Source organism: Rhinatrema bivittatum, chromosome 9 (genome assembly GCF_901001135.1).
Source record: "Rhinatrema bivittatum chromosome 9, aRhiBiv1.1, whole genome shotgun sequence".
NCBI lineage: Eukaryota > Metazoa > Chordata > Amphibia > Gymnophiona > Rhinatrematidae > Rhinatrema > Rhinatrema bivittatum.
Window position 1 is genome coordinate 196,829,573 of NC_042623.1, and position 25,428 is coordinate 196,855,000.

The 25,428-nt window shown below is 47.3% G+C and overlaps 1 protein-coding gene across 1 annotated transcript in view; it reads right to left on the reverse strand.

Annotated features, from left to right (window-relative positions):
• DNER (delta/notch like EGF repeat containing) overlaps positions 1 to 25,428 on the reverse strand; it is a 653,505-nt gene that overhangs the window by 313,793 nt on the left and 314,284 nt on the right. Inside the window, exon 2 of the mRNA XM_029616218.1 lies at positions 23,231 to 23,527. Coding sequence (XP_029472078.1) covers positions 23,231 to 23,527 — 297 coding nt within the window. The remainder of the gene's footprint in view (positions 1 to 23,230; positions 23,528 to 25,428) is intronic.

Sequence of the window (25,428 nt, forward strand, 5' to 3'; positions counted from 1 at the left end):
CTATTCTAAAGAACAAAATTACTGAACATATAGGCATAGAGGCTAATATTCAGCTGCTGAATGGCTCAGCTAGTTAACCAGATAAACACTGTCAGTTATCCATCGAAATTGCTTTTGAATATCAACCTCTTAATATAATGGAACAAAGTCAAAGGAAAGCTTGCCTCACCAATTTGCTATATTTTTTTGAAGGCATAAAAACCATGTGGTTAAAGGTAAGCCAGTTGATATAAAGCATCTGGATTTCCAGAAAGCGTTTGACAAAATACCTCATGAGGAAATTAAAAGGTCATGGGATAGGAGGCAGTGTTCTATTGTAGACTGAGAACTGGTTATTAGATAGAAAACAGAGTACTGTTGCAGTCTGATACTGCAGGCGAAGTAGTGGACCCTTGGGCCGACCTACCTCGAGTGATAGGGTAGGCCGGGAGGCGGATCCAGAGGTTCGAGGTGTTCACCCGGGAACCAGGAACCCCCCAGGAGGAGCCCGTAGGGTTCTGGCTCCTTGGGACTTGGGCAATAGAGAGAGTCCAGTGACAGGGGTGAGAGCAAGGAAGTCCAAAGGTACTTGGTAGGCAGGAGACCGGATACTGAGGCAGGCGGAGGATAGTAACAGAGTCACTGTGCCCAGCGGGAACAGGAGCAGGCGTAGCCTGAAACAAAGTCTGTAACGAGCAAGAGCTGGCGCACGCTGTAACCTTGAATGGGTTCCGTAGCAAGCAGGAACTGGAGTAAGCTGAAGGCTGAAGCAGGACCAGAGATGAGCCGAGATCAGTGGCAGGCAGCAGGCTGGGCAAACAGGAACAGGCCAAGATCAGGGCAGGCGGCAGGCAAGGCGTAGTCAGGAACAAACCAGGATCAGAGGCAGGCAGCAGGCAAAGCGAGGTCAGGAACAAACCAGGGTCAGAGGCAGGCAGCAGGCAAAGCGTAGTCAAGGCAATCCAAGGTCAGCGACAGGAACTCTGTGAAGACGATGCGCAACTCAGAACTACAAGGCAGTAGTGAACCTCGTTGCAAGGCGATGAGACGGCGTCCGGGCGCCAGTTAAATCGCCCTGGGTGTGTGACGTCATCATCGCAGGCGGGGCTCGACTTCCGGGTGCTGGACGCACAAAGTGAACGCACTCGCGCGCGAGGCCGCGGCGAGACAGGCAGGAAATGGCGGACGCCACGTGGAGCCATCGGCGTCTTGGTATCCTGGGGTCGCGGAGTGCGGCGTCTCCAGCCGCGAAGGTAGGCACTGGTCAGGCACAAGGGAGAGGAAGCGGTGCAGACCGCAACAAGTAGAGCTAATTGGTCAATTTTCTCAAGGGAGAAAGGTGAATAGTGGAGTGATCCAGGGCACTCTTTCATATACTAGGGCTGCTGCTTTATTTTTTTTTTTAACATATTCATAAAAGGACTAGAGAAGGGAACAATGAGTGAATTAATTCAAATTGCTGATGATACAAAATGATTTAAAGTTGTTAAATCACAAGAGGATTGTGAGAAATTGCAAGAGGATCTTGCAAGACTGGGAAACTGGGCATCCAAATGGCAAATAACATTAATGCGGACAAATAAAAAGTGATGCAAATAGGGAAGAGCAACCCATATTATAGCTACTTAATGTAAGGTTCCACAGGAGTCAACAATGATGAAAAGGATCTAGGTGTCACTGTGGTCTATAATGTTGAAATCCTCTGTTCAGTGTGTGGTAGCGGCCAAGAAAGCAAATAGAATGCTAGGAATTGAGAATAAAGCAGAAAGTATCATAATGCTTCTGTTATCACTTGAGTTGTGTGTGCAGTTCTGGTCATTGCATCTCAAAAAAGATATAGGGGGTCATTTTCTAAGGAGTTAAATTTGCAAATCATGCTTTGTGAATGCAAATTCCTAATTTAGTATTCAGGGGGTGGAGTTTATGTAAAGTTATGTGTGACAAAATGGCTGCAGTGGTAGCACAGCTCATAGCTACAACCCTTTCATTTGCAATACAGGGTTATCACAGAGAGAGAGAGAGAGCGAGAGAGAGACTTCCTATAGTACCTATGCCCTAGACAGGTATTTGTATCCCTATGGGAGGGCCACCTAGTAACTCGAGGTGGGGATTAGGTATGAGCGTAGGGGGTTGGGGGCCACTTTCACATTCAACATGAGACCTACGGAAAGAACAGTGGTCTCTAGTGAAGATTTGCTGGCCGTCGGAGTGAGGACACTCACTCCAAGAAGAGATTTGGGCAACGTTCTCTCAACCTAGCTTGATGGACACTCTACCTGGGCAACAACAAGCTAGGTTGAGAGAACGTTGCCCAAATCTCTTCTTGGAGTGAGTTTCCTCACTCCGACGGCCATCAAATCTTCACTAGAGACCACTGTTCTTTCCGTAGGTCTCATGTTGAATGTGAAAGTGGCCCCCAACCCCCTACACTAATACCTAATCCCCACCTCGAGTTACTAGGTGGCCCTCCCATAGGGATACAAATACCTGTCTAGGGCATAAGTACTATAGGAAGTCTCTCTCTCTCTCTCACTCACTCACTCACTCACTCACTCACACTCTCTCTCTCCTGCAAAGATTCATTGGTTGTATTTGTGAATCCAGAAAAAAATGATCAATATGAATGGAATGATTCTCCTACTAGGAAAGGCCAAAGAGGTTAGGGCTGTTCAGTTTAAGGAGGGGAGATATGAAAGAGTATTATTAATCAGTGTAGGGAAAGGGGTAAACACAAATCAGTTGTTTACACTTTCAAAAAGTATGACCATGGGACTTTCAATGAAGTTACTAGGTGATACATTTAAGACAAATAGAAGAAAATATTTTTTTTATTCCATGCCTAATTAAGCTCTGGAATTCATTGCCAAATGATATTGTGAAAGCTGTTAGCGTAACTGGAGTTAAAAAAGGGTTTAGGTAAGTTTCTGGGGGCAAAGTCCACAAATCATTATTAATGGTGGAGTAGCAGAAATCCAGTTCTTATCCCTGGGATAAGCAGCATGGTATCTATCTGCCCCTTAGGATCCTGCAGGTACCTGGGACCTGGATTGACCACTGTTGGAAAAAGGATACTGAGCTTGATGGACCTTTGGTCTGACCCAATATGGCAAATCTTATATTCTAACTTCTTTGAAGTCAAAATTTCCTTTACTGCATAACAATGAGATCACATTTTTTAAAATTAGAGTAGTAACAAGAGAGGTGCTGAAAACCAGCCCTCACCATATCTTGGGTTGGTTCCATGGTGCTGAGATGCAAGGGATTCAAGGATTAGGCTCAGTTAGGCATGGGTGCTTTCCAGATGTGACATGCACAAGCATGGGGGGGGGGGGGGGGGAGGAAAGACTGATGGTGCTGTGGAAGTGTCCCACCAGCTATAGGGCCAACAGGTTTTTCAGAATCACCCAGGCATGCTGTCATGGGGGTGGGGGGGCAAATTTAGGGAGGGGAGTAAAACATGGGAAAAAAGGAAAAAGAACCACCCTAAATTATACCCTAATGAAATAGGAAAGCATCACATTATACAAAAATAGCAGTGAGGCTTGATCATCAATCTCGCACTCTTTAAAAATCAAATTCATAATTGTATTGTAACATTGACTAAGTTGTATCAGGTCTTTATCTTTACTATAAATTTGCCTCACTTCCATTCAATCAGGAAATAAAATTTCAGCTTTCAATACTGAAAAAAATGAGCCTAGGTGACAATTAGTAGTAATAATGTTGCGCGCCCCATCCGCGCTCGGCCCACACATGGGCCTGGACACCTTCCCAACTCCTCAGCAGGTCCTGGGTCGGCCTCTCCCGCGGCTGCAGCTAGCTCCTCGAGGCCTCGGCGTCCCATGGCGGCAGTCCCGGGCCTTCCTCAGCACACCAGACCTCACGACGGGGCTCGGCGTCCTCGGTGGTGTCAGCCCCGCCCCTAGGCGCGCATGCGCGGACCGCCCGGCCCCTTAAAGGGCCAGGGGCAGGTCCAAGCTCCTCGGCGCGCCCTGATTGAGCACAGTATATCAGGAAGTCCCTGCCTGCACTTCCTTGCCTTGGCAATCGGGTCGACACCGTGTGTGTGTACTAGTTTGCCTCAGTGTCTCATCGCTTGTTCCAGTCTTATTTCAGCGTCCTTCTGATCCAGCATCTGTCTGTTCCTGCGTTCCCTCAGGTAGAACCTCTTGGACTGACTCTCTGGTACTGACCTCTGCCTGTTCTTGACTACGCTGATCGCTGCCCGGATTCTAACCTTTGCCTGCCTCCTTGACCACGTCTGATGTCTGGAACCTGACCCCTGCTTTGGCTGACTACTCTTGGACTGACCTTTGGAAGTTGACCCCTGCTATCACTGACCACGCCTCCTTGAGCCTGGCCCTGCTCCTAGCCTTGTCATCGCAGACACTGCTCTGGCCTTCATTGATTCCTCAAGCCTCCAGTCTTGACATCGACCTCGCACCCTTGATCCTGGTGGGCACACTTCTATACTTCCTTTCCGGGAGACCCTGACAGGCCCACCTAAGTCCAAGTGGCCCGGGTCCCCAAGGGCTCCACCGGGGGGACCTCGGGCTTCCAGTGGTGAAACACCAGCTAGCCTCTGTCTCCTCCTGTGCTCCGCCTCCTGGTGGCAGGTGCTTCCTGGGCCCAACCAGGGAGCCGCTCCTCACTGCCTCAGGACAAGGGTCCACCTCCAGGCGCAACAAATAAAGTATAAATAAATCTCTCCAGGATGAATGCACTCAAACCTTTTAAACATTCTTAGTCGCCTATTCTCCCATTGCTGCTGCTGCTGCACATGCAAAAGATTAGAATAATACAGGATGATGCTGGGTCTAATGTGCAGGGCAGATGAGACCAGATTGCCCAAATAATGTGGGTTCCTGGCTTGGCCTTGCGCTGCCATGTCCGTGTTGCAGAGGGGGGGAGAGGAAAGGGGGCCTTTTGCTTCCCTAAAGCTTTCAAAATCATGTAGGGGATGGCCATGCATTGAACTGGTTTGCTACAGGGGAGCATGGGAAAAGAGGTAGCCCTATGGGGGATAGTGAGAGTGGGAATGCATGTGTTTTCCCAATTGTTGGTTGTAACCTCCCCACCTCCCTCTAGTATTATTTTCTTTTATATTCTTGGTTGTTGCAGCTGGTTAAGGTTGGGGCAGATTAGCCGAGCTGGTTTGTTTGCAGAGAACTGTCAATAGATCAGTTGGGTGAGCTGAATGGTTGACATTGTAGAACTCAGAGTGTTTCAGATGTGAGTGAGCACAGTCACATCAATGTGGGCTCCTTGCTGGGGCCACATTGGCATCTCAGATGGAGGTAGCTTGGGTTGGCAAGTACCTATAATCTGGATGGCTTGGAGGTGGAGCATCTTGCTGGGGTGTGGCAAATGCTCACTAGGGCAAGATGTGGGATATCAGCTAAATGTTATGCTTGGGTGCATGAGGTGCCACTTTGTTTGCAATAAGGCTGCGGTCTTTTCATTCCAATAGTTTGTATTGAATTGTTTATGATTTCGAATGTGCATTATTTTTATTGTAAGGCCATGATTCCAGGGTGCCCATATTATGCATATTCCAACTGCTAAACTAACTATAAATATTCATTTACCTTTTCTGCAGCATAATGACCACACCGACATCCAAATACTTAAAGAGATTGTTTTTAAATTTTTAAACAATTAACAACTATTTGTATATTGAACTCCCTACACTAGGGTGTTGGGTTGATTGTTAAGGGTGACAGCTGGGATTTTTATGGGTTAATGGAGTTTTGGGTTACAATGCTGATTATAGGAGTAATGTTATTGTTATCATTTTATTGTATTTATTGTTGTGCTGTTTACTATTTGTAATTGTATTGTTTGATTTTTTTTATGATGAAGTATGCTGCTCTGGGCAGGTTGATCTTATTATGCTGTTATATAAATATATCCTTCAAAAGAATATAAACTAGTTGGAGTTAATCCAGAAGGTGGCTATCAAAATGATGTGGTCTTTATTCTTAAGCATACGGGCACAGATTTCAAAGATCTAAACATGTATAGCCTAGAGGCAAGACGGGAAATATGACATACATTTAAATATCTCCAAGGTTTCCATGCAGGTGGGTCTCTTTCAACAGAAGAGAGGCTCTAGAATTAGGGGTCATGGAATGGGGTGAAAGGAGTTAGACTGAGAAGTAATTTAAATGTAATCCCCCCTCCCCCCTTTTGCCAGGGGTTACCTTCCTAGCCATGGGGAAATTAACCTCTGGGGCCGTAAGCTGGGAGCAGGATAACCTGCAGGGCCAGTACCAGGCTGAAAACACTCCCGATAAATAAACCATTCTCCAGACTCCAGTTGTTCTCCAAATAATAGATAATTTACTGCAGGATAACCAATGATATTGGTAGTTCAAGTAGATGCAGAAATCAAAAGAGATCACGGTTCCAGAAATCTAACGGACAAATTTTCAAAGGCCTACACATGTAAATACGGGGGTTTATGTGCGGGCCTTGAGAACACAGCGTGCATTTTTTAACAAGCCCGACCATGCGTGTAAACCCAGATATGTGCACAAGTGCTGGGCCTCTCCAAAGGGACTGGCCTGGGAGTAAGGTCTGGGCAGGGAGGATCGAGGCGGGACAGAGGCTAGCCAGCACACGGAAATTACTGCTGCTCCAGAGGAGCAGTAACTAATAAAATAAAAAATTTGGTGAAAGTTAGGTTAGGTTTAGGGGGTGGAGAGGAGAGGGGAAAGGGAAGGAAGGTTAGGCAGGGGGGTAGGGAAGTTCCCTCCCAGTCCTTAATTGGAGGGAACTAGGGGAGGCCCAATTGCGTCACTGTGTGTAGTTAGCAAACATTTGCCCCACCTGCATGGATTTCAAAATCTGGTGGGCATGTGCGTGCGGCCATCTGATTTTATAACATAAGTGCACATAAAATCAGCGCATCCATGTGCGCACGCCGGGAACCGCACACACATGGACGGGCACACGCTGCTTTAAAAATCGACCCCTTAATTCTTTTTCTTATAGCTCCTCTCCTTAAATAACAGTTTCTTCTTACAGCAACACAGTAGTTCTGGTTACTTTGTTTCTCCTCTTTCTTAGTCCTTGCACAAAACAGAGTTGCTTACCTGTAACAGGTGTTCTCCAAGGACAGCAGGATGTTAGGCCTCACACATGGATGACATCATCTGATGGAGCTCGGCATGGAAAACTTTGTCTGGCACACTGAGCATGCCCAGCATGACACTAACCACATGGGGTTCCACTTCAGTCTTATAACATAGAGGTCACAAAAAAATAAAATATCAAACTGAGAGAAACCCAACTCTGCAGGGTGGCGGGCAGGTTTTGTGAGGACCAACATTCTGCTGTCCTTGGAGAACACCCATTACAGGTAAACAACTCTGCTTTCTCCAAGGACAAGCAGGATGGTAGTCCTCACACATGGATGATTAAATAGCTTAAGGCTGCTCCCATCATGTGCAGCAGAGGACAGGTGCCAACATGCACAACACTAGTGCTGCAGTAGCCAGAGGAGCAGGTCTGCACCCAAGGATAGGGCCCACGGAGGGAGAGTTGGGTTTTCATGGCTGGAAGAGATTATGGAGAATAGACTGTCCAAAACAACTGTCCTGCCGGCCATCCTTGTCCAGGCAATAATGTGAGGCGAATGTGAGGCGAATGTGTGGCGGGAATGCCAGGTCGCCTCTCTGCAAATCCTGTGAATGGGAACTGCACGCGAGTGAGCCACCGAGACTGATATGGCACATACAGAGTGAGCCTTGACGTGTCCATCAATCTGTAGGTCCGCTTGTGCATAGCAGAAAGCAATATAGTCCGCTAGCCGATGGGATAAGGTCTGCTTAGAGAAAACGACTCTCAATCTGTTTTTGTTGAAGGAGACAAAAAGCTGAGTGGAGGGGGGGGCGCGCTGACGTCACCGGTGGGAATGGTCGCCTAACTAGTGAGCTCCCGGCAAATAATTTTTGTAACCGGCCAGAACCTCCTTTCCCGCGGCTGCAGCTTCGTTTGTTTGCTACACCCGGTAGCTTAAGATATCAGGATGGCACACCCGAAGTCGGGATGCGATTTGGCGCGTTTTACGTACGCGAAAGCGGGGCCAGATAATCGGGCGCTCGAGACGGATCCGGCCGCAGGCCCAAGCACCGGCGTGGCGGCCGAACACCCGGCCCCGGAGGTGATCTCGGAGTTACCGTCTCGTGCGGAAATGCGGGACTGGTTCATCGGTCTGCGGGCCGATATGAAGCAGCACAAAGTTGAACTTTTACAATCTATGACTGAGCTCCGAGAAGACTTAGCTGCCCTTGCATACCGGGTAGATGAGATGGAGACTCGGGTGGAGGGACACGACGACACGCTACACAAAATGGCTGCCGCGCTCCAATCTAGCTTGAAGGAACAAGTCCAATTAGCTGACAAGGTGGAAGACCTAGAAAACCGGTCTCGCCGAAATAACTTGAGGCTCCGAGGCGTTCCCGAAACGGAGAGCTACAAGGACTGCGAGGCGGTGGTGACTCAAATTTTTCAGTTTTTAATGCGGGAGGCGGTGCACGAGGGGGAGAGGGTCGAGGCTGCAGGCCCCGGATTTCATATTGAAAGGGCGCACCGGACCCTGGGACCCAGAACATCGGAAAAACCACGGGACATTTTGGTGTGCCTTCAGAACTATAAGGAAAGGGAAATGTTGTTCGCACTCTCCCGCAAACAGCGCGACTGGAACTGGGAGGGCCACAAAATCTCCATTTTTCAGGATTTGGCGGCCTCCACGATGCGCCGCCGCTTTGAATTCCGCTCTGTTACCGGCACGCTGCGGGACCGGAATATCCGTTACAAATGGACATTCCCTTTTGGATTACAATTTGAGGAGAAGGGGAGCTCCTACCGCCTACGAACCTTAGCTGAGGCCACGGAGGTTTTCACCAAGCTGCAGTTTCCTCTACCATCAGCTGTTTCGACCAATGATTCCCAGGTGCCCAACATTCCGAAGACGCCGCGCTGGCAACGGGTTGGAAATAAGCGCCGCCTGGAACGACAACGGAGAACACCTCCGGGAGACCTATCCGCACCCTCATCTGAAGCCCCTGGATGAAGGGACTTGTACTTTTCCTTCTTTTCTAGCTGTAAGGTTTTGTGGCGCTGAGCCTTGCTGTCTATAGTCAGCGAATTTCGTGTTCTGTTTTGTTACATGGGCTTCTGGCTGGGTTTAAAGTTGTGTATTACTATCTACAGGCCGGAGGGGAGACTTGACTCACTGGTTACTAAGACCCCCGGTTTAGGAGTTATCCCAATGGGGGATATACAGGGAATTGAAGTGGGGGGGGAGGGGGGTTTTCTATCCATGTGCTCAGGGGAATTGGTTTGGTTTATTTCATATGCAGGGGGATCCGGGCCTGGCAAGAGAGAACGGGTACAACAGTGGGGTCATCTTAGGCATATCTGGCCTACCCTATGGCATTGAAGATCTGGTCTTTGAATGTGAAGGGCCTTAATACTCCCATAAAAAGACAGTACCTCCTTCGAGACCTGAGGCGTCAACGCGTAGATATTGCACTCATACAGGAGACCCATACTAGAAAACATCATGAACACTTATTGCGCTTTGTGGGCTATCCTCATGGGTATTTCGCTGCCAGTTCTCCCACCTCTAAATATGCGGGGGTGGGTATCCTTGTGGCTCAATCAGTCATTTTTGAATATAAATCGCATGTTGAAGACCCTGAGGGCCGCTTCTTATTATTAAAGATACAGTTGGATAATCGCTTGTATACCATTATCAGTGTGTATGCACCCAATAGTGATCAACATCTCTTTTTTCAACACTTGGACACTGTGTTGTCCTCATATGCGGAGGGTTTTCTAATATGGGGTGGAGACCATAATGTGGTGAGAAACCCTAGAGTCGACTCCTCGCACCCTAGAAAGGCAGGAAGCTGGAAAGCTACGTCCTCTTTGATGAATTTAATGCATGATTGGTGTCTCATTGATATCTGGCGACAGCGGAATCCTACGTCTCGTACTTACACCTTCTATTCCAATCCCCATACTACTTATTCTCGACTTGACTTTCTGCTCGTAGATAAGGGGGTACAGAATCAGGTGATGTCTACCGGTGTTGGGGATATTACATGGTCCGACCACGCTCCTGTGTGGATCACGGTCACCTTGACTGATCCTGACCCGGGCTTCTGGTTTTGGAGACTACGGGAAGAACTGTTAAAAGACCCCAAACATAGCGACTTCCTGACAGCTCACCTGAGAGATTATTTGACTCTGAACAAGGGGACGGTGCAGGACGCGGGAATTTTTTGGGAGGGCTCTAAGGCGGTCATGAGGGGGCATTTTCTGGCCCTTTTCTCTGCCTTGCGGAAACAGAGAGAGGCACAGCGAACTGCTCTCTTGCGTGACATTGCATTGCTGACTAGGTTACACTCCCAATGCCCTACACGTAATGTCCTGGCGCGACTTCGCCTTAAACGCACCGAATTACATACGTTGGACGCTGAACACATTGCCCATGCCATGTTACAAGCTAAACAGCGTTATTTCGAAGGCCACAATAAAGCGGGGCGGTTTCTCGCAAGGTTGCTTAAGCAGCGTATTTATTCAACTACTGTTGCTAAGGTGCGAGATAGGCAGGGCACTATGCTCACCCTGACTAGGGATATACGTAATTGTTTTACTAAGTATTATGCCCAGCTCTATGCGGAAGATCACACTATCACTGCAGCACAAGTGGATCGATATCTTGCATCGCTACCCCTGGTCTCACTGACCAAGTCCCAGCAAAGCTATTTAGACTCTCCCATACAAGTTATAGAGGTGCAGGAGGCCATAAAGGACCTTAAGGCTGGAAAATCGCCTGGATTGGACGGGTTTTCCGGGGGCTATTATAAAAAATTTAGCACACACTTAGCGGGCCCCCTGACTGATTTTTTCAATGGCTTGCGGGAGGGAGCCAGACTGCCCTTGCATTCCAACGTGGCGGGCATAACTGTCCTTCCAAAACCGGGAAGGGACCCCACGCAGTGCGGTTCGTATAGACCTATCTCCTTGATCAATGTCGATCTAAAAATTTTGCTAAAGTTTTGGCGGCTAGGCTAAACTCCATTCTCCCTTTGTTGGTTCACACTGATCAAGTTGGGTTCATACCACGGCGAACTGCTGCTGACAATGTGCGAAAGGTGACTGATGCGATATGGTGGGCCACTACTGCCCAGGTCCCATTAGTGTTGATGGCCATTGATGCGGAAAAGGCCTTTGACTTAGTTCATTGGGACTTTTTGTTCGCCACGTTGGAAAAAATGTCTTTCGGCCCTGGTTTTCTACGTTGGATCCAGTGCCTATATCAGGATCCTGGAGCTAGAATTAAGGTTAACGGGAGGTATGGGGAGCTTTTCCCAGTTAAACGAGGGACCCGACAAGGTTGTCCCCTGTCGCCTTTACTATTTGCACTGTTCCTGGAACCCTTAGCGACTTAGTTACAGAGGAATTGCAGGAGTTTGGTGAGGTGTCGGGCTTCAAGATCAATAGGGACAAAACGGAGATATTGAATATCAATGCGTCCCCTGAGATTATGGGAGACCTGGCGCAGCGCTACCCCTTTAAAATAGCCACCAAGGTGTTGAAATATTTAGGGGTCACTATCGGAGCGCAGATATCTGATTTCTTTAGACTCAATTATTTACCATTACTGACCAAAATTAAGCAGGATCTCCACCATTGGGACAGGGGGCAATATTCCTGGTTGGGTCGGGTGGCTATTGTAAAAATGAATGTTATTCCTCGTTTTTTGTATTATTTCTACACCATTCCTATTTTCATTTCTACTGCAATACTCCGCTCCTGGCAGAGGATCCTATTTGATTTTATGTGGCGTAAACGCCCGCCTTGGGTGTCTCGACGCTTATTGTTCCAATCCCGCGATCGGGGAGGACTGGGTGTACCCAATTTAGTCTGGTTATATGTGGCGTCTCAATTGAAAGCTATTCCTGATGCTCATGGACGTCGCTCCCCCAAGCAATGGGTCACTTTTGAGGAACAGGTCCTTGGGGGAACACCCTTAACGGAGCTCATTTGGCAACCGCGACATACATGGCTGCCCATGGGGCTGAGAACAGGAGCCCTGGACACTACGTTACGAGTATGGGACGCATGGAAGGTGAAACTGACGGGAGATCGTGGATACTATCACTCCACTGGTCTCTACCACCATTTGCAATTCCCGGTGGGCCGCCAACATGGAGTGTTCGGTGCCTGGAGAAGAAAGGGGATCCGACGCATTGAACACTTGCTTAAAGGCGAGACTCTGATGACGTGGCCGGAGCTACAAGCTCTTTACAAATTACCCTCTTCTGATTTTCTGGCCGGGAATCAGATTCTTCATTTTCTTCGTTCGCCTTGCATCTTGGGATCCATTAAACAGGGAAAATCCCCTTTTGAGGACCTCTGTGCCGCAGCAGATAAAACTTGCGGGATGATCTCCAAAATTTATGCTTTACTAGCTCACACCGATGAGAGCCCTTTCCCGCATGTGGGCCAGTGGGAGCGTGATTTGGGATTGACGCTTACAAAAAAGGACTGGTCACATATCTACCAACAGGCACGCCGATGTTCCGTGTCGGCACTCTTCCAGGAAAATTGTTACAAAATGATAACTCGCTGGTACCTAACACCTCAGCTTTTGCAGCGCAGATATCCTCATCTGGACCCACACTGTTGGAGGGGTTGTGGACAGCTTGGCACCTTTTTTCATATTTGGTGGCAATGCACAAAAGTGCAGGACTTGTGGGCTGCAGTGGCGAAATGGGTGGAGAACCTACAGGGAGTTTCAGGGGTACTCAAGGCTAGTTTTATGCTTCTTCATCATCCACCCTTACATATCAGACAAACTCAAATATTATTTTGTCATCAAGTCTTTATTGCAACCAGATTGGTCATAGCCCGCTCTTGGAAACTAGCGGACGTACCCTCACTACGGCTGGTACAGCATAAGGTCCACTACTCCTGCCAGATGGCTGCGATTACAGCGGAACTTCACGCGGACACCTCCAAATTCCAAGCAGTATGGTCCCCTTATTTGCAATGGGAGAAACAACAAGCATTGTCAGGCCTGGCTAAGACTTTAAGCACTGTCGATTGTGTTTAGTTGGTAACCTGTATTTCTTGTTCTCTTAGGATGATTTCTCACTTTTTGCTGTGCCAATGTTCCTGGATTTCGAACTTTATATCAATGAGCACATGGTGGTTGGGAGGGAGGGGAGGGATGCTGGGGTGGGGGGGTATACGATGCAGAGTTTTTCTTACTGTTTCTGATGTGTTGACTTGTTGTATTTTGCTGCGTTATATACTCTGTTGTGTATTACATAACCTAATAAAAATTGTCAGTAAAAAAAAAAAAAAAAGCTGAGTGGAGATGCGGTGAAGCGCTGTCCATTTCAAGTAAAATGCCAACGCCCTTTTGCAATCCAGTGTGTGTTGAGCACTCTCACCCTGGTGAATGTGAGGTCTTGAGAAAAAAGAAGGCACTGCAATAGATTGGTTAAGATGAAACTCTGAAACCACCTTGGGAAGGAACTTCGGGTGTGTTCGCAGGACCAACTTGTCGTGACAAAACTTTGTATAAGGTGGCTATGACACCAAAGCTTGCAGTTCACCGACTCTGCGAGCTGATGTAACCACGACCAAGAAGATACCCTTCTAAGAAAGGTACTTTAGGTCGCAAGATCACAATGGCTCAAACGGAGCTTTGATGAGTTATGACAGGACTACATTGAGATCCCAGGAAACTACCAGAGGGTGAGTGGGGGGTTTTAGTTGTAATAAGCCCCTCATAAATCATCCCATGAGCAGATAGGAAGAAATTGTGGTGTCACCCATACCCCGATGGTATGCCCCAATGGCACTGAGGTGAACCCTCACTGACCTAGTCTGTAGGACAGATTTGGAGAGGGACAACAGGTCGTCTAAGAATGCGAGAGGGGAGCAAGAGAAGGGATCCAGACTTCGTCCCTCATACCAAGATGAAAACCTTTTCCATTTTAGATTATAAGATTTCCTGGTGGAAGGTTTTCTGGACTCCAGAAGAACACGCGATACCTCTTCCGAAAGCCCGAGGGCCTGCACAGTCACCCGGTCAACATCCAAGCCATGAGAGCCAGGGATTGTAGGTTGGGGTGGTGGAGCCTGCCCTGGGTGATTAGGTCCGGAGCCATCCCCAATCGGAACAGGGGGCGCAAAGCCAGGTCCTGAAGAGTCAGAAACTATTTATTATTATTTAATTTATTTATTTAAAGTTTTTATATACCGACATTCATCAATGATATCACATCGGTTCACAGTGTAACGCAAACAGACGCCTGGGGTGGCGCTTTACATCGAACAAATATAACTAGACCTGATGGGGCCAGAAAGGGGCAATCAGGCTCATGGAACCCTGATCCTGCTGCAACTTCTGGAGCGCTTTTGATATGAGAGGAAGGGAAGGGTAAGTGTACAGCAGCCCAGCACCCCAGTGGATCGAAAAGGCATCTGCCATCAATCCGCCGCTCCTCCAGCCTAAGGAGCAGATGCTGTGCACTTTCCTGTTTTTCAAGGAGGCAAAGAGGTCTATGTCTGACGTCCCCCAGGAGCGAAAGATCTGGTTTGCTGACTGAAGGATCATTCGTGAGGCCGGAATGCTAGGGTGTTGTCCACCTCCAGAAGGTACACTGCCCTGAGGGTGATGCCATTGTCGAAGACCCATGACTAAATGTGGACTGCCTCCTGACAGAGGGTGAAGGACCCTGCTCCCCCCTGTTTGTTCAAATACCACATGCCTACCTGATTGTCGGTCTGAACAAGAACCACCTTGTTCAGGAGCTGCTCTTGGAACACCTGTAGGGCATACCGAATTGCTTGCAACTCCAAAAGATTGATCTAGAGCTGCAATTTCTGCGCAGACCAAAACCCTTGGGAGTGAAGCCCAGAACATGTGCACCCCACCCTGTCCGAGATACGTCGGTGATGAGAGTGGCCTGGGGTTGAGGGCTCCAAAAGGGATATCCCTGCTCCAGATTTGAGGGGGTTGCCCACCATTGGAGAGAATGTTGTAACAATGGCATGATTAGAACCTGAGCATTCAGGTCTTAAATAGCCTGACACCATTGAGAACTCAACATCCACTGTGCTCTGCGCATGTCCAGCCGAGAAAAGGGGGTGACATGCACTGTCACTGCCATGTGGCCCAGCAATTGGAGGAATTGGTGTGCCAAGACATGAGGGCAATCGGAGACCTCTTGAGCAAGAGCCACAGGGGTCTCCACCCTGTCCCAGCGCAGAAAAGCCTTCGCCTGGACCATGTCCAGTTGAGCTCCGATGAAGTCCAGTTGTAAGGACGGTTGGAGGTGGGATTTTGGATAGTTGATCAGTAATCCCAGGATGTCCAAAGTTTGGATGGTGATGCATGTGGCACTCTGTGCCCCTTGTCGAGAGTAGCTCTTGATATGCCAATCATCCAGGTACAGGAAAGCGTGAATCCCCCATTTTCGAAGATGGGCTCCAACAACTGCCAGACATTTGGTAAAGACACAGGGCACAGATGCCAGGCCAAAGGGCAGAACATGATACTGATAATGATTCCTGTCTACCAGGAATCGTAGGTACTGCCAATCCCTCTGAAAGATGGGAATATGGGCGTACGAGTCTTTTAGATCGAGGGAGCAGAGCCAGTCTCCCGCTTTGAGAAGGGGGATCAGGGTGCCCAGTGAGACCATTTTGAACTTTTCCTTCACCAAAAAACTGTTTAAGGCTCTCAGGTCCAGAATAGGTTGGGGGCTGCCCGTTTTCTTGGGGATTAGAAAATACCTGGAATAGAACCCCTCGCCCTTCTGACTGGGCGGAACGGGTTTGACCGCATGAGCCCGTACAAGGGCGGAGAGCTCTATCCAAAGCACCTGTAAATCCCCTGTTGCTCTCCACCAAGGACACAGAGGTGAGCAGAGTGGAAGTTGATGGAAATGCAACTTGTAACCCTGACGCACGATGGAAAGGACCCAAAGGTCCGATGTGATCGAGGTCCATCAGTCTGTGAACAGCTAAAGCTGACCTCCAACCGGGGGGCGGGGGGAAGGGGGGGGAGATGGCGTCCTGTGGAGAAGTTTGGGTCATGCTCCCTGGCCGCCAGTCAAAACCCCATGAAGGGGTTCTGCAGTGGAATTGTGGTTGTCCGGGGTGGTCGAGGTTGTCTTGACCTTGCCCTGGGAGTAGGCCGATAAGCCCTGGACCTTGGTGCTGGCGGGTAGTATTTTTGCAGCCAATAAAAAGGTCTCTTCGGGTATTGTTGTTGGGGCTTCTTTAGCAGTGCTTCAGCTGTGCCACTGTCTCCTTAATTCTGTCTCCAAACAGATTTTCCCCCGTACATGGCAAATCAGCCAGGCAGCCCTGAATTTCAGGAAATAAATCTGAGGCATGTAGCCACAGCGGTTCTCATGGCTGTCTCGAAGATTTCATAAGTGGAGCGAACTTCGTGCTTGTCACACTCAAGGCCCTGCTGTACGATCTTTTGGATATCCTCCTGGAATTCCTGTGGCAGGCGTTCACTGAACTCCAGGGCCTATTTCCACAGGTTTTGGGAGTATTGACCCATATATAATTGGTAACAAGCAATTCGGGCAGTTAACATTGCGCCCTGAAACATCCGGCGGCCCAGAGCATCAAGGGCTCTATGCTCCTGCCCTGGGAGGGGCGCTAAGGTATAGGTGCAGATCCTCTTTGCCTTCTTCAGGGCTGATTCTACCAAGCTGATGATGCTCAAAACTGGTGGAAGGCTGCACTAGGTATACTGCCTCCGTGTTACGATTAACCAGGGGCATCCCAAAGGCATGCAACCAACTCCTTGAATATGTCATGGACAGGTACTACCACCACCTCCTTCGGTGCAGCATCTTGCTCAGTTAGAAACTGGAAAGGCACCGATTCTGTCATGGCCTTAACAAACCCCACAAAGGAGAGATCCTCCAGGGGAAATTTTCGCCGCTCCTCTGGTGGAGAGGGCTCGGAAGGGAGATCCTCTGATTCCTCAATGGAGGACATGGAAGCCTCCCCTTCCCAGGGGTCATAAGGGGCCTCCTCTTCACTGCATCCCTCCGGAGGCGTGGGGGGTCAAAGACCCAGCTGTGTCCGAGGCATGGGCCTCAAAGGCACTGAGGGAGGAACCGAAGGCACTGGTGGGCCTCAAGGCCGCAGGGGCACTGATGGATCCAAAGGTGCTGGGGAGCAGGGGAACTGTGGGCACCAACGGCATTGACCTCAATGGCGCTGAGGGAGCCAGGGAGTGCTGGAATATTATGCGCCCCCGAAATGCCACCAAATCCGATGGCCCTTCCTAATCTGAGGAGTCGCTCACCGAGATGAGGCCCGGTGGCACTGGCGGTGATGCTCCCTTAGGCCACAAAGAGATTTGGGGCATCGGTGCTGGCTGCGTCAGTAGAACGGGAATGGTGAATAAAATGGAAAATGTCATAATGCCTCTATATTGCTCCATGGTGAGACCGCACCTTGAATACTGTGTACAATTCTGTCACCGCATCTCAAAAAAGATATAATTGCAATGGAGAAGGTACAGAGAAGGGCTACCAAAATGATAAGGGGAATGGAACAGCTCCCCTATGAGGAAAGACTAAAGAGGTTAGGACTTTTCAGCTTGGAGAAGAGACGACTGAGGGGGGATATGATAGAGGTGTTTAAAATCATGAGAGATCTAGAACGGGTAGATGTGAATCAGTTATTTTCTTTTTCGGATAATAGAAAGACTAGGGGGCACTCCATGAAGTTAGCATGTGGCACATTTAAAACTAATCGGAGAAAGTTCTTTTTTACTCAACGCACAATTAAACTCTGGAATTTGTTGCCAGAGGATGTGGTTAGTGCAGTTAGTATAGCTGTGTTTAAAAGAGGATTGGATAAGTTCTTGGAGAAGTCCATTACCTGCTATTAATTAAGCTGACTTAGAAAATAGCCACTGCTATCACTGGCAACAGTAACATGGAATAGACTTAGTTTTTGGGTACTTGCCAGGTTCTTATGGCCTGGATTGGCCACTGCTGGAGACAGGATGCTGGGCTTGATGGACCCTTGGTCTGACCCAGTATGGCATGTTCTTATGCTCTTAACACCGAGCAGCATAACAAGCCATTGCAATAATGACACAAGCACCAGTGTGGTAAGCTCTTGCGGTGGTGGCGGTCCTGATGGAAGCGGAGGCTCGAAGCCCTGCAGGACCAAGCCGACTGCGAACTGCACCCGCCTCTAACTCCTCATAGGCAGCTGTGTATAAGATGGGTTGAGGAGGAGAAGGCAGAATCGGGAGGTCCCCTGGAGTACAGAGGGGCACAGAGTCCTCCACTGGTGTCGGTGGAGACATCGGAAGGGTCAGAGGGAATCGCTTCCTCTGCTCTAGACCACTTCGTAGGAGGAACAGACATCAATGCCTGTCCATGGTCTGGCTTGGAAGACAATGAAGATCGATGATGATGTTTCTTCGACCTTTCTCAATGGTCACCATGGTCCTTGCCCAGAACCGATGGTGATAGCGAGGATCCCGGCCGTGAACGGGACAACAAAGACCATGGTCAGTCTCTGGCCCCTAGATCGGAGCCGGAAAACGGTAGAGGGAGCCATCCCGATGGAGTCAAGACCGGGATCTCCTTTCTGAGCAGGGTGAAGGTCCCGAGGCTGAAGATGGATTCGACTTTTTTGACTCGAATAATTTTTCCATTTTGTCAAGACAGGCCCAACGACCCTTGGAGATCATCTAGGCACATAGATCACAATCACGGACATCATGTGATGCCCCCAGGCAGAGGATGCAGACCTCATGGGGGTCTGTGATGGATATAGTCTTGGGGCATTGGGGCACTGGTGGAAGCCAGTCGATGCCACAGTAAAAAGTACGTGGCGAGCGGTCAATAGTCGGCGGATTCTGGAGAAGGAAGCTGTTGACAATCAACTGCAAGAGTATGAAGGACTTACCAGACAACAGAAAAGGACCCAAAGAAGAATCGAGGGACCCTATGTGATGCGTGAAAGGGAAAAACTTCAATAGTAGCAAAAAACTGCCAAAAAGAAGCGCAAGCTCTGCGTCCGCAAGAAAACAGCTTCATGGAAAAGAAGAGACACCTGGTGTGCAGCATGCTCAGAGTGCCAGTCAGATGATGGAGCCCAAGTGTGAGAACTGACATCCTGCTTGTCCTTGGAGAACTAGCCTGGTACTCTCTTAGGGCTAGATTCATCAAACTATTGCATGCAAAAGGAAGAGGGGCATGTTTTATGATAATAGCCTATTTATCACAATGTGTGCTATCTGAGCGGTTTACATAGGTATTACTGCAGAGTCTGATACCTTTTACACACTTTGGAGTAATACCACAATTATTGCAGTTCCTACCTGCAACCACTGTGGGGGAAAAGAGAGAAAAAGAGAGACACTAGCTATAAGCCCCTTCTAGTAGTTGCTATTTATATCTCTATAGGAGGCCCAGCTAGTAACTCGAGGTGAGGTTTACGTAGTAGTGTAGGGATTAGGAGCCACTTTGACATGCAGAGTGAGACGTACAAACAGAACATTGTTGCGAGAACATTGTACAAATCTCATCTTTGTATGAGTTTCCTCACTCCAAAGGACATCAAATCTTCATAAGTGTACTGTTCTGTTCGTACGTCTCACTCTGCATGTCAAAGTGGTCCCTAATCCCTACACTACTACCTAAAGCTCACCTCGAGTTACTAGGTGGGCCTCCTATAGTAGCATAAATAGCTGTATAATAGGGTGCCACCCCCAGAAACTCTCTCTCTCACATAAGCTCTCTCTCTCACATTCACTCTCTCACTCTCTCATCTCAGGGCCCTCCTTCAATCCTTCCCCAGCTTAAAAATGCCCAAATCGCAATTTGTGTTATGGGCGCATCACACTACTTAACGCCAATGAAAAAGGTGTCGTTATTTTCGGCGTTAAAACTGTGGGATATGGCTTCGCGAAGCCAGCTCACGTTTCCTAAAATCTCTTCCTCAACTCCTCCCCTTTTAAAAATTAGCATCGCAACATGTGTTATGGTGCTTTTCGCATGCGTTAAGGCATTTTTAGCATGCGAAAAGGCCTTTTAACGCATGCGAGAAGGCCATAACACGAGATGGAAAATAACCCCTTTAGTTAGCAAAGCAATTACTCATAAAATGTCCTGCTCAGTTCAAGGAAAAATCCCTCCGGTGCAGCATCAGGATCCTCTAAGCCCCAAAACAAGTTCCCTCTGCACAGTCTGGCTTCTTGGCACAGATGAGTTTCTGCTTTGCTTAAGGCAGTTTTTATCTTTTACTCTGTTAACTTCCAGGCTGCATTGCACTCTTTACTCCTTTCTCCTCTGCTCTCAAACCTCTGGCAATTTTTAGTGGAAACTCCCTGTACTCCTGGCTGTTCCCTTCTGAGATCCTGGATGAGGATCACAGCTCCATCCAAATCTTTTTCCTTGAAATCACCAGCAGCTCCTGACTTAGGAGAGCAAGGGCTTTTTATTATCTCTCCTCATTACCAGGCCCTTGTGGGGATGTACCCCTCTTGTCTGTCAGAGGGATAGACAACACCTCTTGACAGTGAAGATGACCCAGGGCTCTGGAAGATTTTTCTCTTACTTCCAACTGACCCCTGGCCTCTGTGCACATCCTGTGCAATTCCAGCAGACGCTTATTTAGAGAGGTTAACAGATTTATAGCACCCAGGTCTCATTGCAAAAAGAAACCTCTACTTCACATGCACTCCTGCTAACATAGTCAGCCTCCATATACCTTTCTGTGGCATAGAGGCCACAAGGAAATATTTCTTTACAGAGGGGGTCATGGATGCATGGAACAGCCTCTCCACGGAGGCGGTGGAGACAGGAACAATACATGAATTCAAGAAAGCATGGGATATACACAGGGGAATCTCTGAGAGAGAGTACGGATTGTAAAGCTGAATTAGTTGATGTGGACGGGAGGAATAGATAAGCCATATGGTCTTTTTCTGCTGTCACATTTCTCTGTTTCTATAAATGAAATGAAACTAATACAATATAAAATATAATAAAATCCATTAAAAAGTACATTCAGTCCTCTTGTGTACAGCCAGTAATTTGTCACAGGAAAAGTACAATAAATGCAAGTCAGTAATAATGCATTTTTCTAGGGCTCCTTTTCTTCATGAAAGGCATTCACTAGAATGTAATGAGAATGAAACATATCATGGACGATTTTATTCTACTTTGTAGTGATCATTTCTGTCAAGGTCACCAGCTAATAAAGTTTTTTTTTTTTACCTTGCTTCCTTATCCCCATTGGGAAAAAGTAGAAGGCAGAGGCTGCTGCTGAACCCAACCTGTGACCTATTTTATTTAGAAAATTACCACTGCTATATTGTGACGTTAGGAAAATTCAGTAATGACGGATATGTTTACATTATGTGCTTTTTTATTTACTTAGTAATATTTCTTATTCCAGCTGAGACCTAAAATAGAGAAGAGGGTCAGTTTTCAAAGGGTCCTATTTACTAACAATGTGTAAATACATGTTAGCAATTTTTATAACTTGACCCCTCAGGGAGTTAGACACCTAAATCAGCCTCTTTGAAAACTGACTAGAGTCGAGTCCCTAAATTTAGGGCCTATTTTCACTAGGTACTTAAATTTTGAGGCCTGAAATGTGAGTGGCTATCGGGATAGTGTTAACGTAGAGAAAAAAAAAGTTTAAAGTTAGGCGCTTACCACTGATTTTCACCTCTAAGCATCTAATCAAAATGAATATATTCAGGCAAATGAATTTCAGGTGAAAATTTAGGATCCCTAAGTTTCAGCAGCTTAAATTTAGGGATATTTTCAGCTGCAAATTTAAGTCCCTAAGGGGGTCATTTTCCAAGGAGTTACCATGGGAGATAATCACGCTAACAGCTGTTAACGCGATTTGTGAATTTTTAATTTTGTATTCAGGGGGCGGAGCATATGTAAAGTAAGAAAGAGTTATCGTGTGCCGCAGTGTTAGCACGGCTCATAGCTACACCTCTTTCATTTGCAGTACGTTGTGCACTAGAGGCCGGTAAAGGTTTATCGTGGTTCACAATGTTTCTGGACATCCTGTTGTGAGAGAGAGAGAGAGAGCCTTGCTAGAGTGCCTCTTCCCTAGACAGGTATTTGTATCCCTATGGAAGGCCCACCTAGTAACTCGAGGTGGGGATTAGGTATGAGTGTAGGGGGTTGGGGGCCACTTTCACATTCAACGTACGAACAGAACAGTGGTCTCTTGTGAAGATTTGATGGCCTTCGGAGTGAGGAAACTCACTCCAAGATGAGATTTGGGCAATGTTCTCTCCACCTAGCTTGATGGACACTCTACCTGGGCAACAACAAGCTAGGTGGAGAGAACATTGTCCAAATCTCATCTTGAAGTGAGTTTCCTCACTCCGAAGGCCATCAAATCTTCACAAGAGACCACTGTTCTGTTCGTACGTCTCACGTTGAATGTGAAAGTGGCCCCCAACCCCCTACACTCATACCTAATCCCCACCTCGAGTTATTAGGTGGGCCTCCCATAGGGATACAAATACCTGTCTAGGGAAGAGGCACTATAGCAAGTCTCTCTCTCTCTCTCTCTCTCTCTCTCTCTCTCTCTCTCTCTCTCTCTCTCTCTCTCTCTCTCTCTCTCTCTCTCTCTCTCTCTCTCTCTCCTCTGAAACAGGCTGAACCATGATATATACTGGCAATGTAGCCCAAATTCGGTTAATAGTGCAACTTGTGCTAAGAGCATTTTGCAATACACATGCTTATTAGCATAAGGTAACACCCCTTTTTGGTATCGCATGCGATACCGTGCGATATTGGAAAATGAGGCCCTAAATTTGGTTGAAATTCACTTATATTTAGGTGCCTAAAATTAAGTCACCAAAATGAAGCAATGAACATTTTTGGAAAATTGACCCCGATGTATAGAAAAATGTAGGCAGAAGTGTCTGGGTAGACTGGGCAGACCAAGTGGTCATTATCTGCCATCATCTACTATGTTATATGTGTTATATTTATAATAAAAAGTGTACACCTTTAATTATAACAACGTGCTCTATTTTTCAAAGTGCCAACCTAATGATTTTAACAAGATCACGAGTGCTGTTTTAAATACAGTAGTAAAAAAAAACAAAAAACATTTACTGTAGATATAAAATATGTACTTTTCTTTAAAATAATGTTAGAGAACAAAATGTTTTTTTTACCTCTATCTCATCCCATTTCAGATCCACAACCTTCTGTCCTGCTTTCGGTTGCCAAGTAGGAAGGGTTACTGTTGCTCGTGATCGAGGTAGAACAACATCAGGCTCCTGCGTTGACGAGGCCGGCCTAAGTTGACTTGGTGCCAAAGATTCTGTCCAACCAGAGACGGGAGGGTTGCGCAATGACTGTTCGCAGTTCTTGCCTCCATATCCTTCGTTGCAAAGGCAAATATAGCTTCCTCCATGGGTGGCGCAGTTTCCATGGCGGCACGGACTGTTTGCACAGGGATCTATAGCCAACTGAGAACAGACCATCAAGAAGGAAATTAGTGTATAGAAATCAGTCCTCTATTTCTGCTTTTCACTAATATTTATTTCCGCTTTTATATTCCATGATAGGCAAATTCTTTGAGGAAAACAATAAAAAAACATTCATAAGAAGTACATGAATGACAAAATAAGAGAAACATGAGCCACTACCACTTACAATCAGATGACGGTGACAACCAACGCCTTAAAATACCGCTATTGGGAAAAAGTCATACCTACTCCTGTAATTCGGGACTTGAATGCTATTACACTATAGGCAAATGCATTCCCTTAAATTAGCAGATGTTCCCATAGTTCAAAAATAAATTAAAACACTTGATGCTCTGAATACACCATGCTTTCTCACACCATGACAACATTTTAGAAATAAGATTAAGTAGTCTGGTTATTATGAACAGCAGTTTTTAATCTTACTTCTTCTGCCTATATTCTCCCGCCCTACTGCCCTTTATTTAGAAACTTTGTCAGGATTTTTTTCTGAAGAGCTGGAATGACAAGAGCTAATGGCAAGTAAAAAAAAAAAAAATAATAATAATAATAATGTGGAACATTGCACAGGGGCTGTTATACCATCTTTGAATGAGTTCTACATGCACCTTGTGATCATTATATGCAATCTTCGAATGGCTCTCCCCCTAACCACTACAAGTGAGAAAGCTCTGCATTCACTTTTCATGTTTACAGATTTGACAGGAAGTCCTCTGTCAAGCTGACTTTCTTCAGAATACGACTACAAAAAAAGGGCATGCTGTTTGGGAAGACAGACAAAATACAACCTGCAAACTTATACAAAGTGTCTTTCATTTCATTAAGTTATCTTCAGCTCCATTTTAATGATCTTAATGTTTCTTGTTAAGTATGTATACATTATACATTTGTAATTGCCCACATTGGCGTAAAATCTGCAGGTATGTTTTATCCACAGACTTTACACCAGTATTCAAAGGGAATGTACGTATGTATTTGCCCTTTGAACATTATCCAAACAAACCTACCTGCACACTATTACACCTGCTATTATGTGCACATATTTTTCTCACAGGACAAGCAGGATGGTTGTCCTCACAAATGGGTGACATCGAGGATGGAGCCCACCACGGAAAACTTCTGTCAAAGTTTAAACAGAACTTTGACTGGCCCCTACTGGGCATGCCCAGCAAGGCACTGACCCTGCAGCCAGCAGGGGTCTCCCTTCAGTCTTCTTTTTTCCGCGCAGCAGTTGCCACGCGGTGAAAGGAGCTCTCTAACCACGTTCCTGACAGGAATCTGGAAATTAATTTCCTTAGAAAATTTGCCCCTCAGGGGTCTCCCTTCGACAAATTTTTTAGTCATCTTTCGGAACCCGGTAAGTTTTTTGCCTTCTTCCATCGACTGCCGTCGATTTTGGCCCTTGAGGCCTGTTGGCACTTACCGATCCCCAGCCTAAATTTTGGCTTCCAGCCATGGCAACGGGGTTCCGCCATTGTCCGGATTGTACCCGGACTATGTCCATCACAGACCCCCACAGGGTTTGTGTAATGTGTTTGGGTAGTGAGCATGATGTCCTGACTTGCACCAAGTGTGCCTTAATGACACCCAAGGGTCGCAAAGCCAGGATGGAGAAGATGGGGCTCCTCTTCCATGCACCCACCCCAACGCCATCGATAGCATCGACGTCATCGGAACCGGCACCGTCGAAGTTGTACCATCATCGCCAACCCTCCGGTGACCGTCCGCCATCGATCGCTTCTCGGCCGTCGACTCCCGTCCCTTCCCCGGATGGGCGAGGGGATCGGAAAGAAAAGCATCGCCATCGACGGCACAAGTCTCGGCCTGTCGAGGATCCACAGCCATCGACCTCTGTTCAAGCCGAGCCACCGACAAAGAAGCCG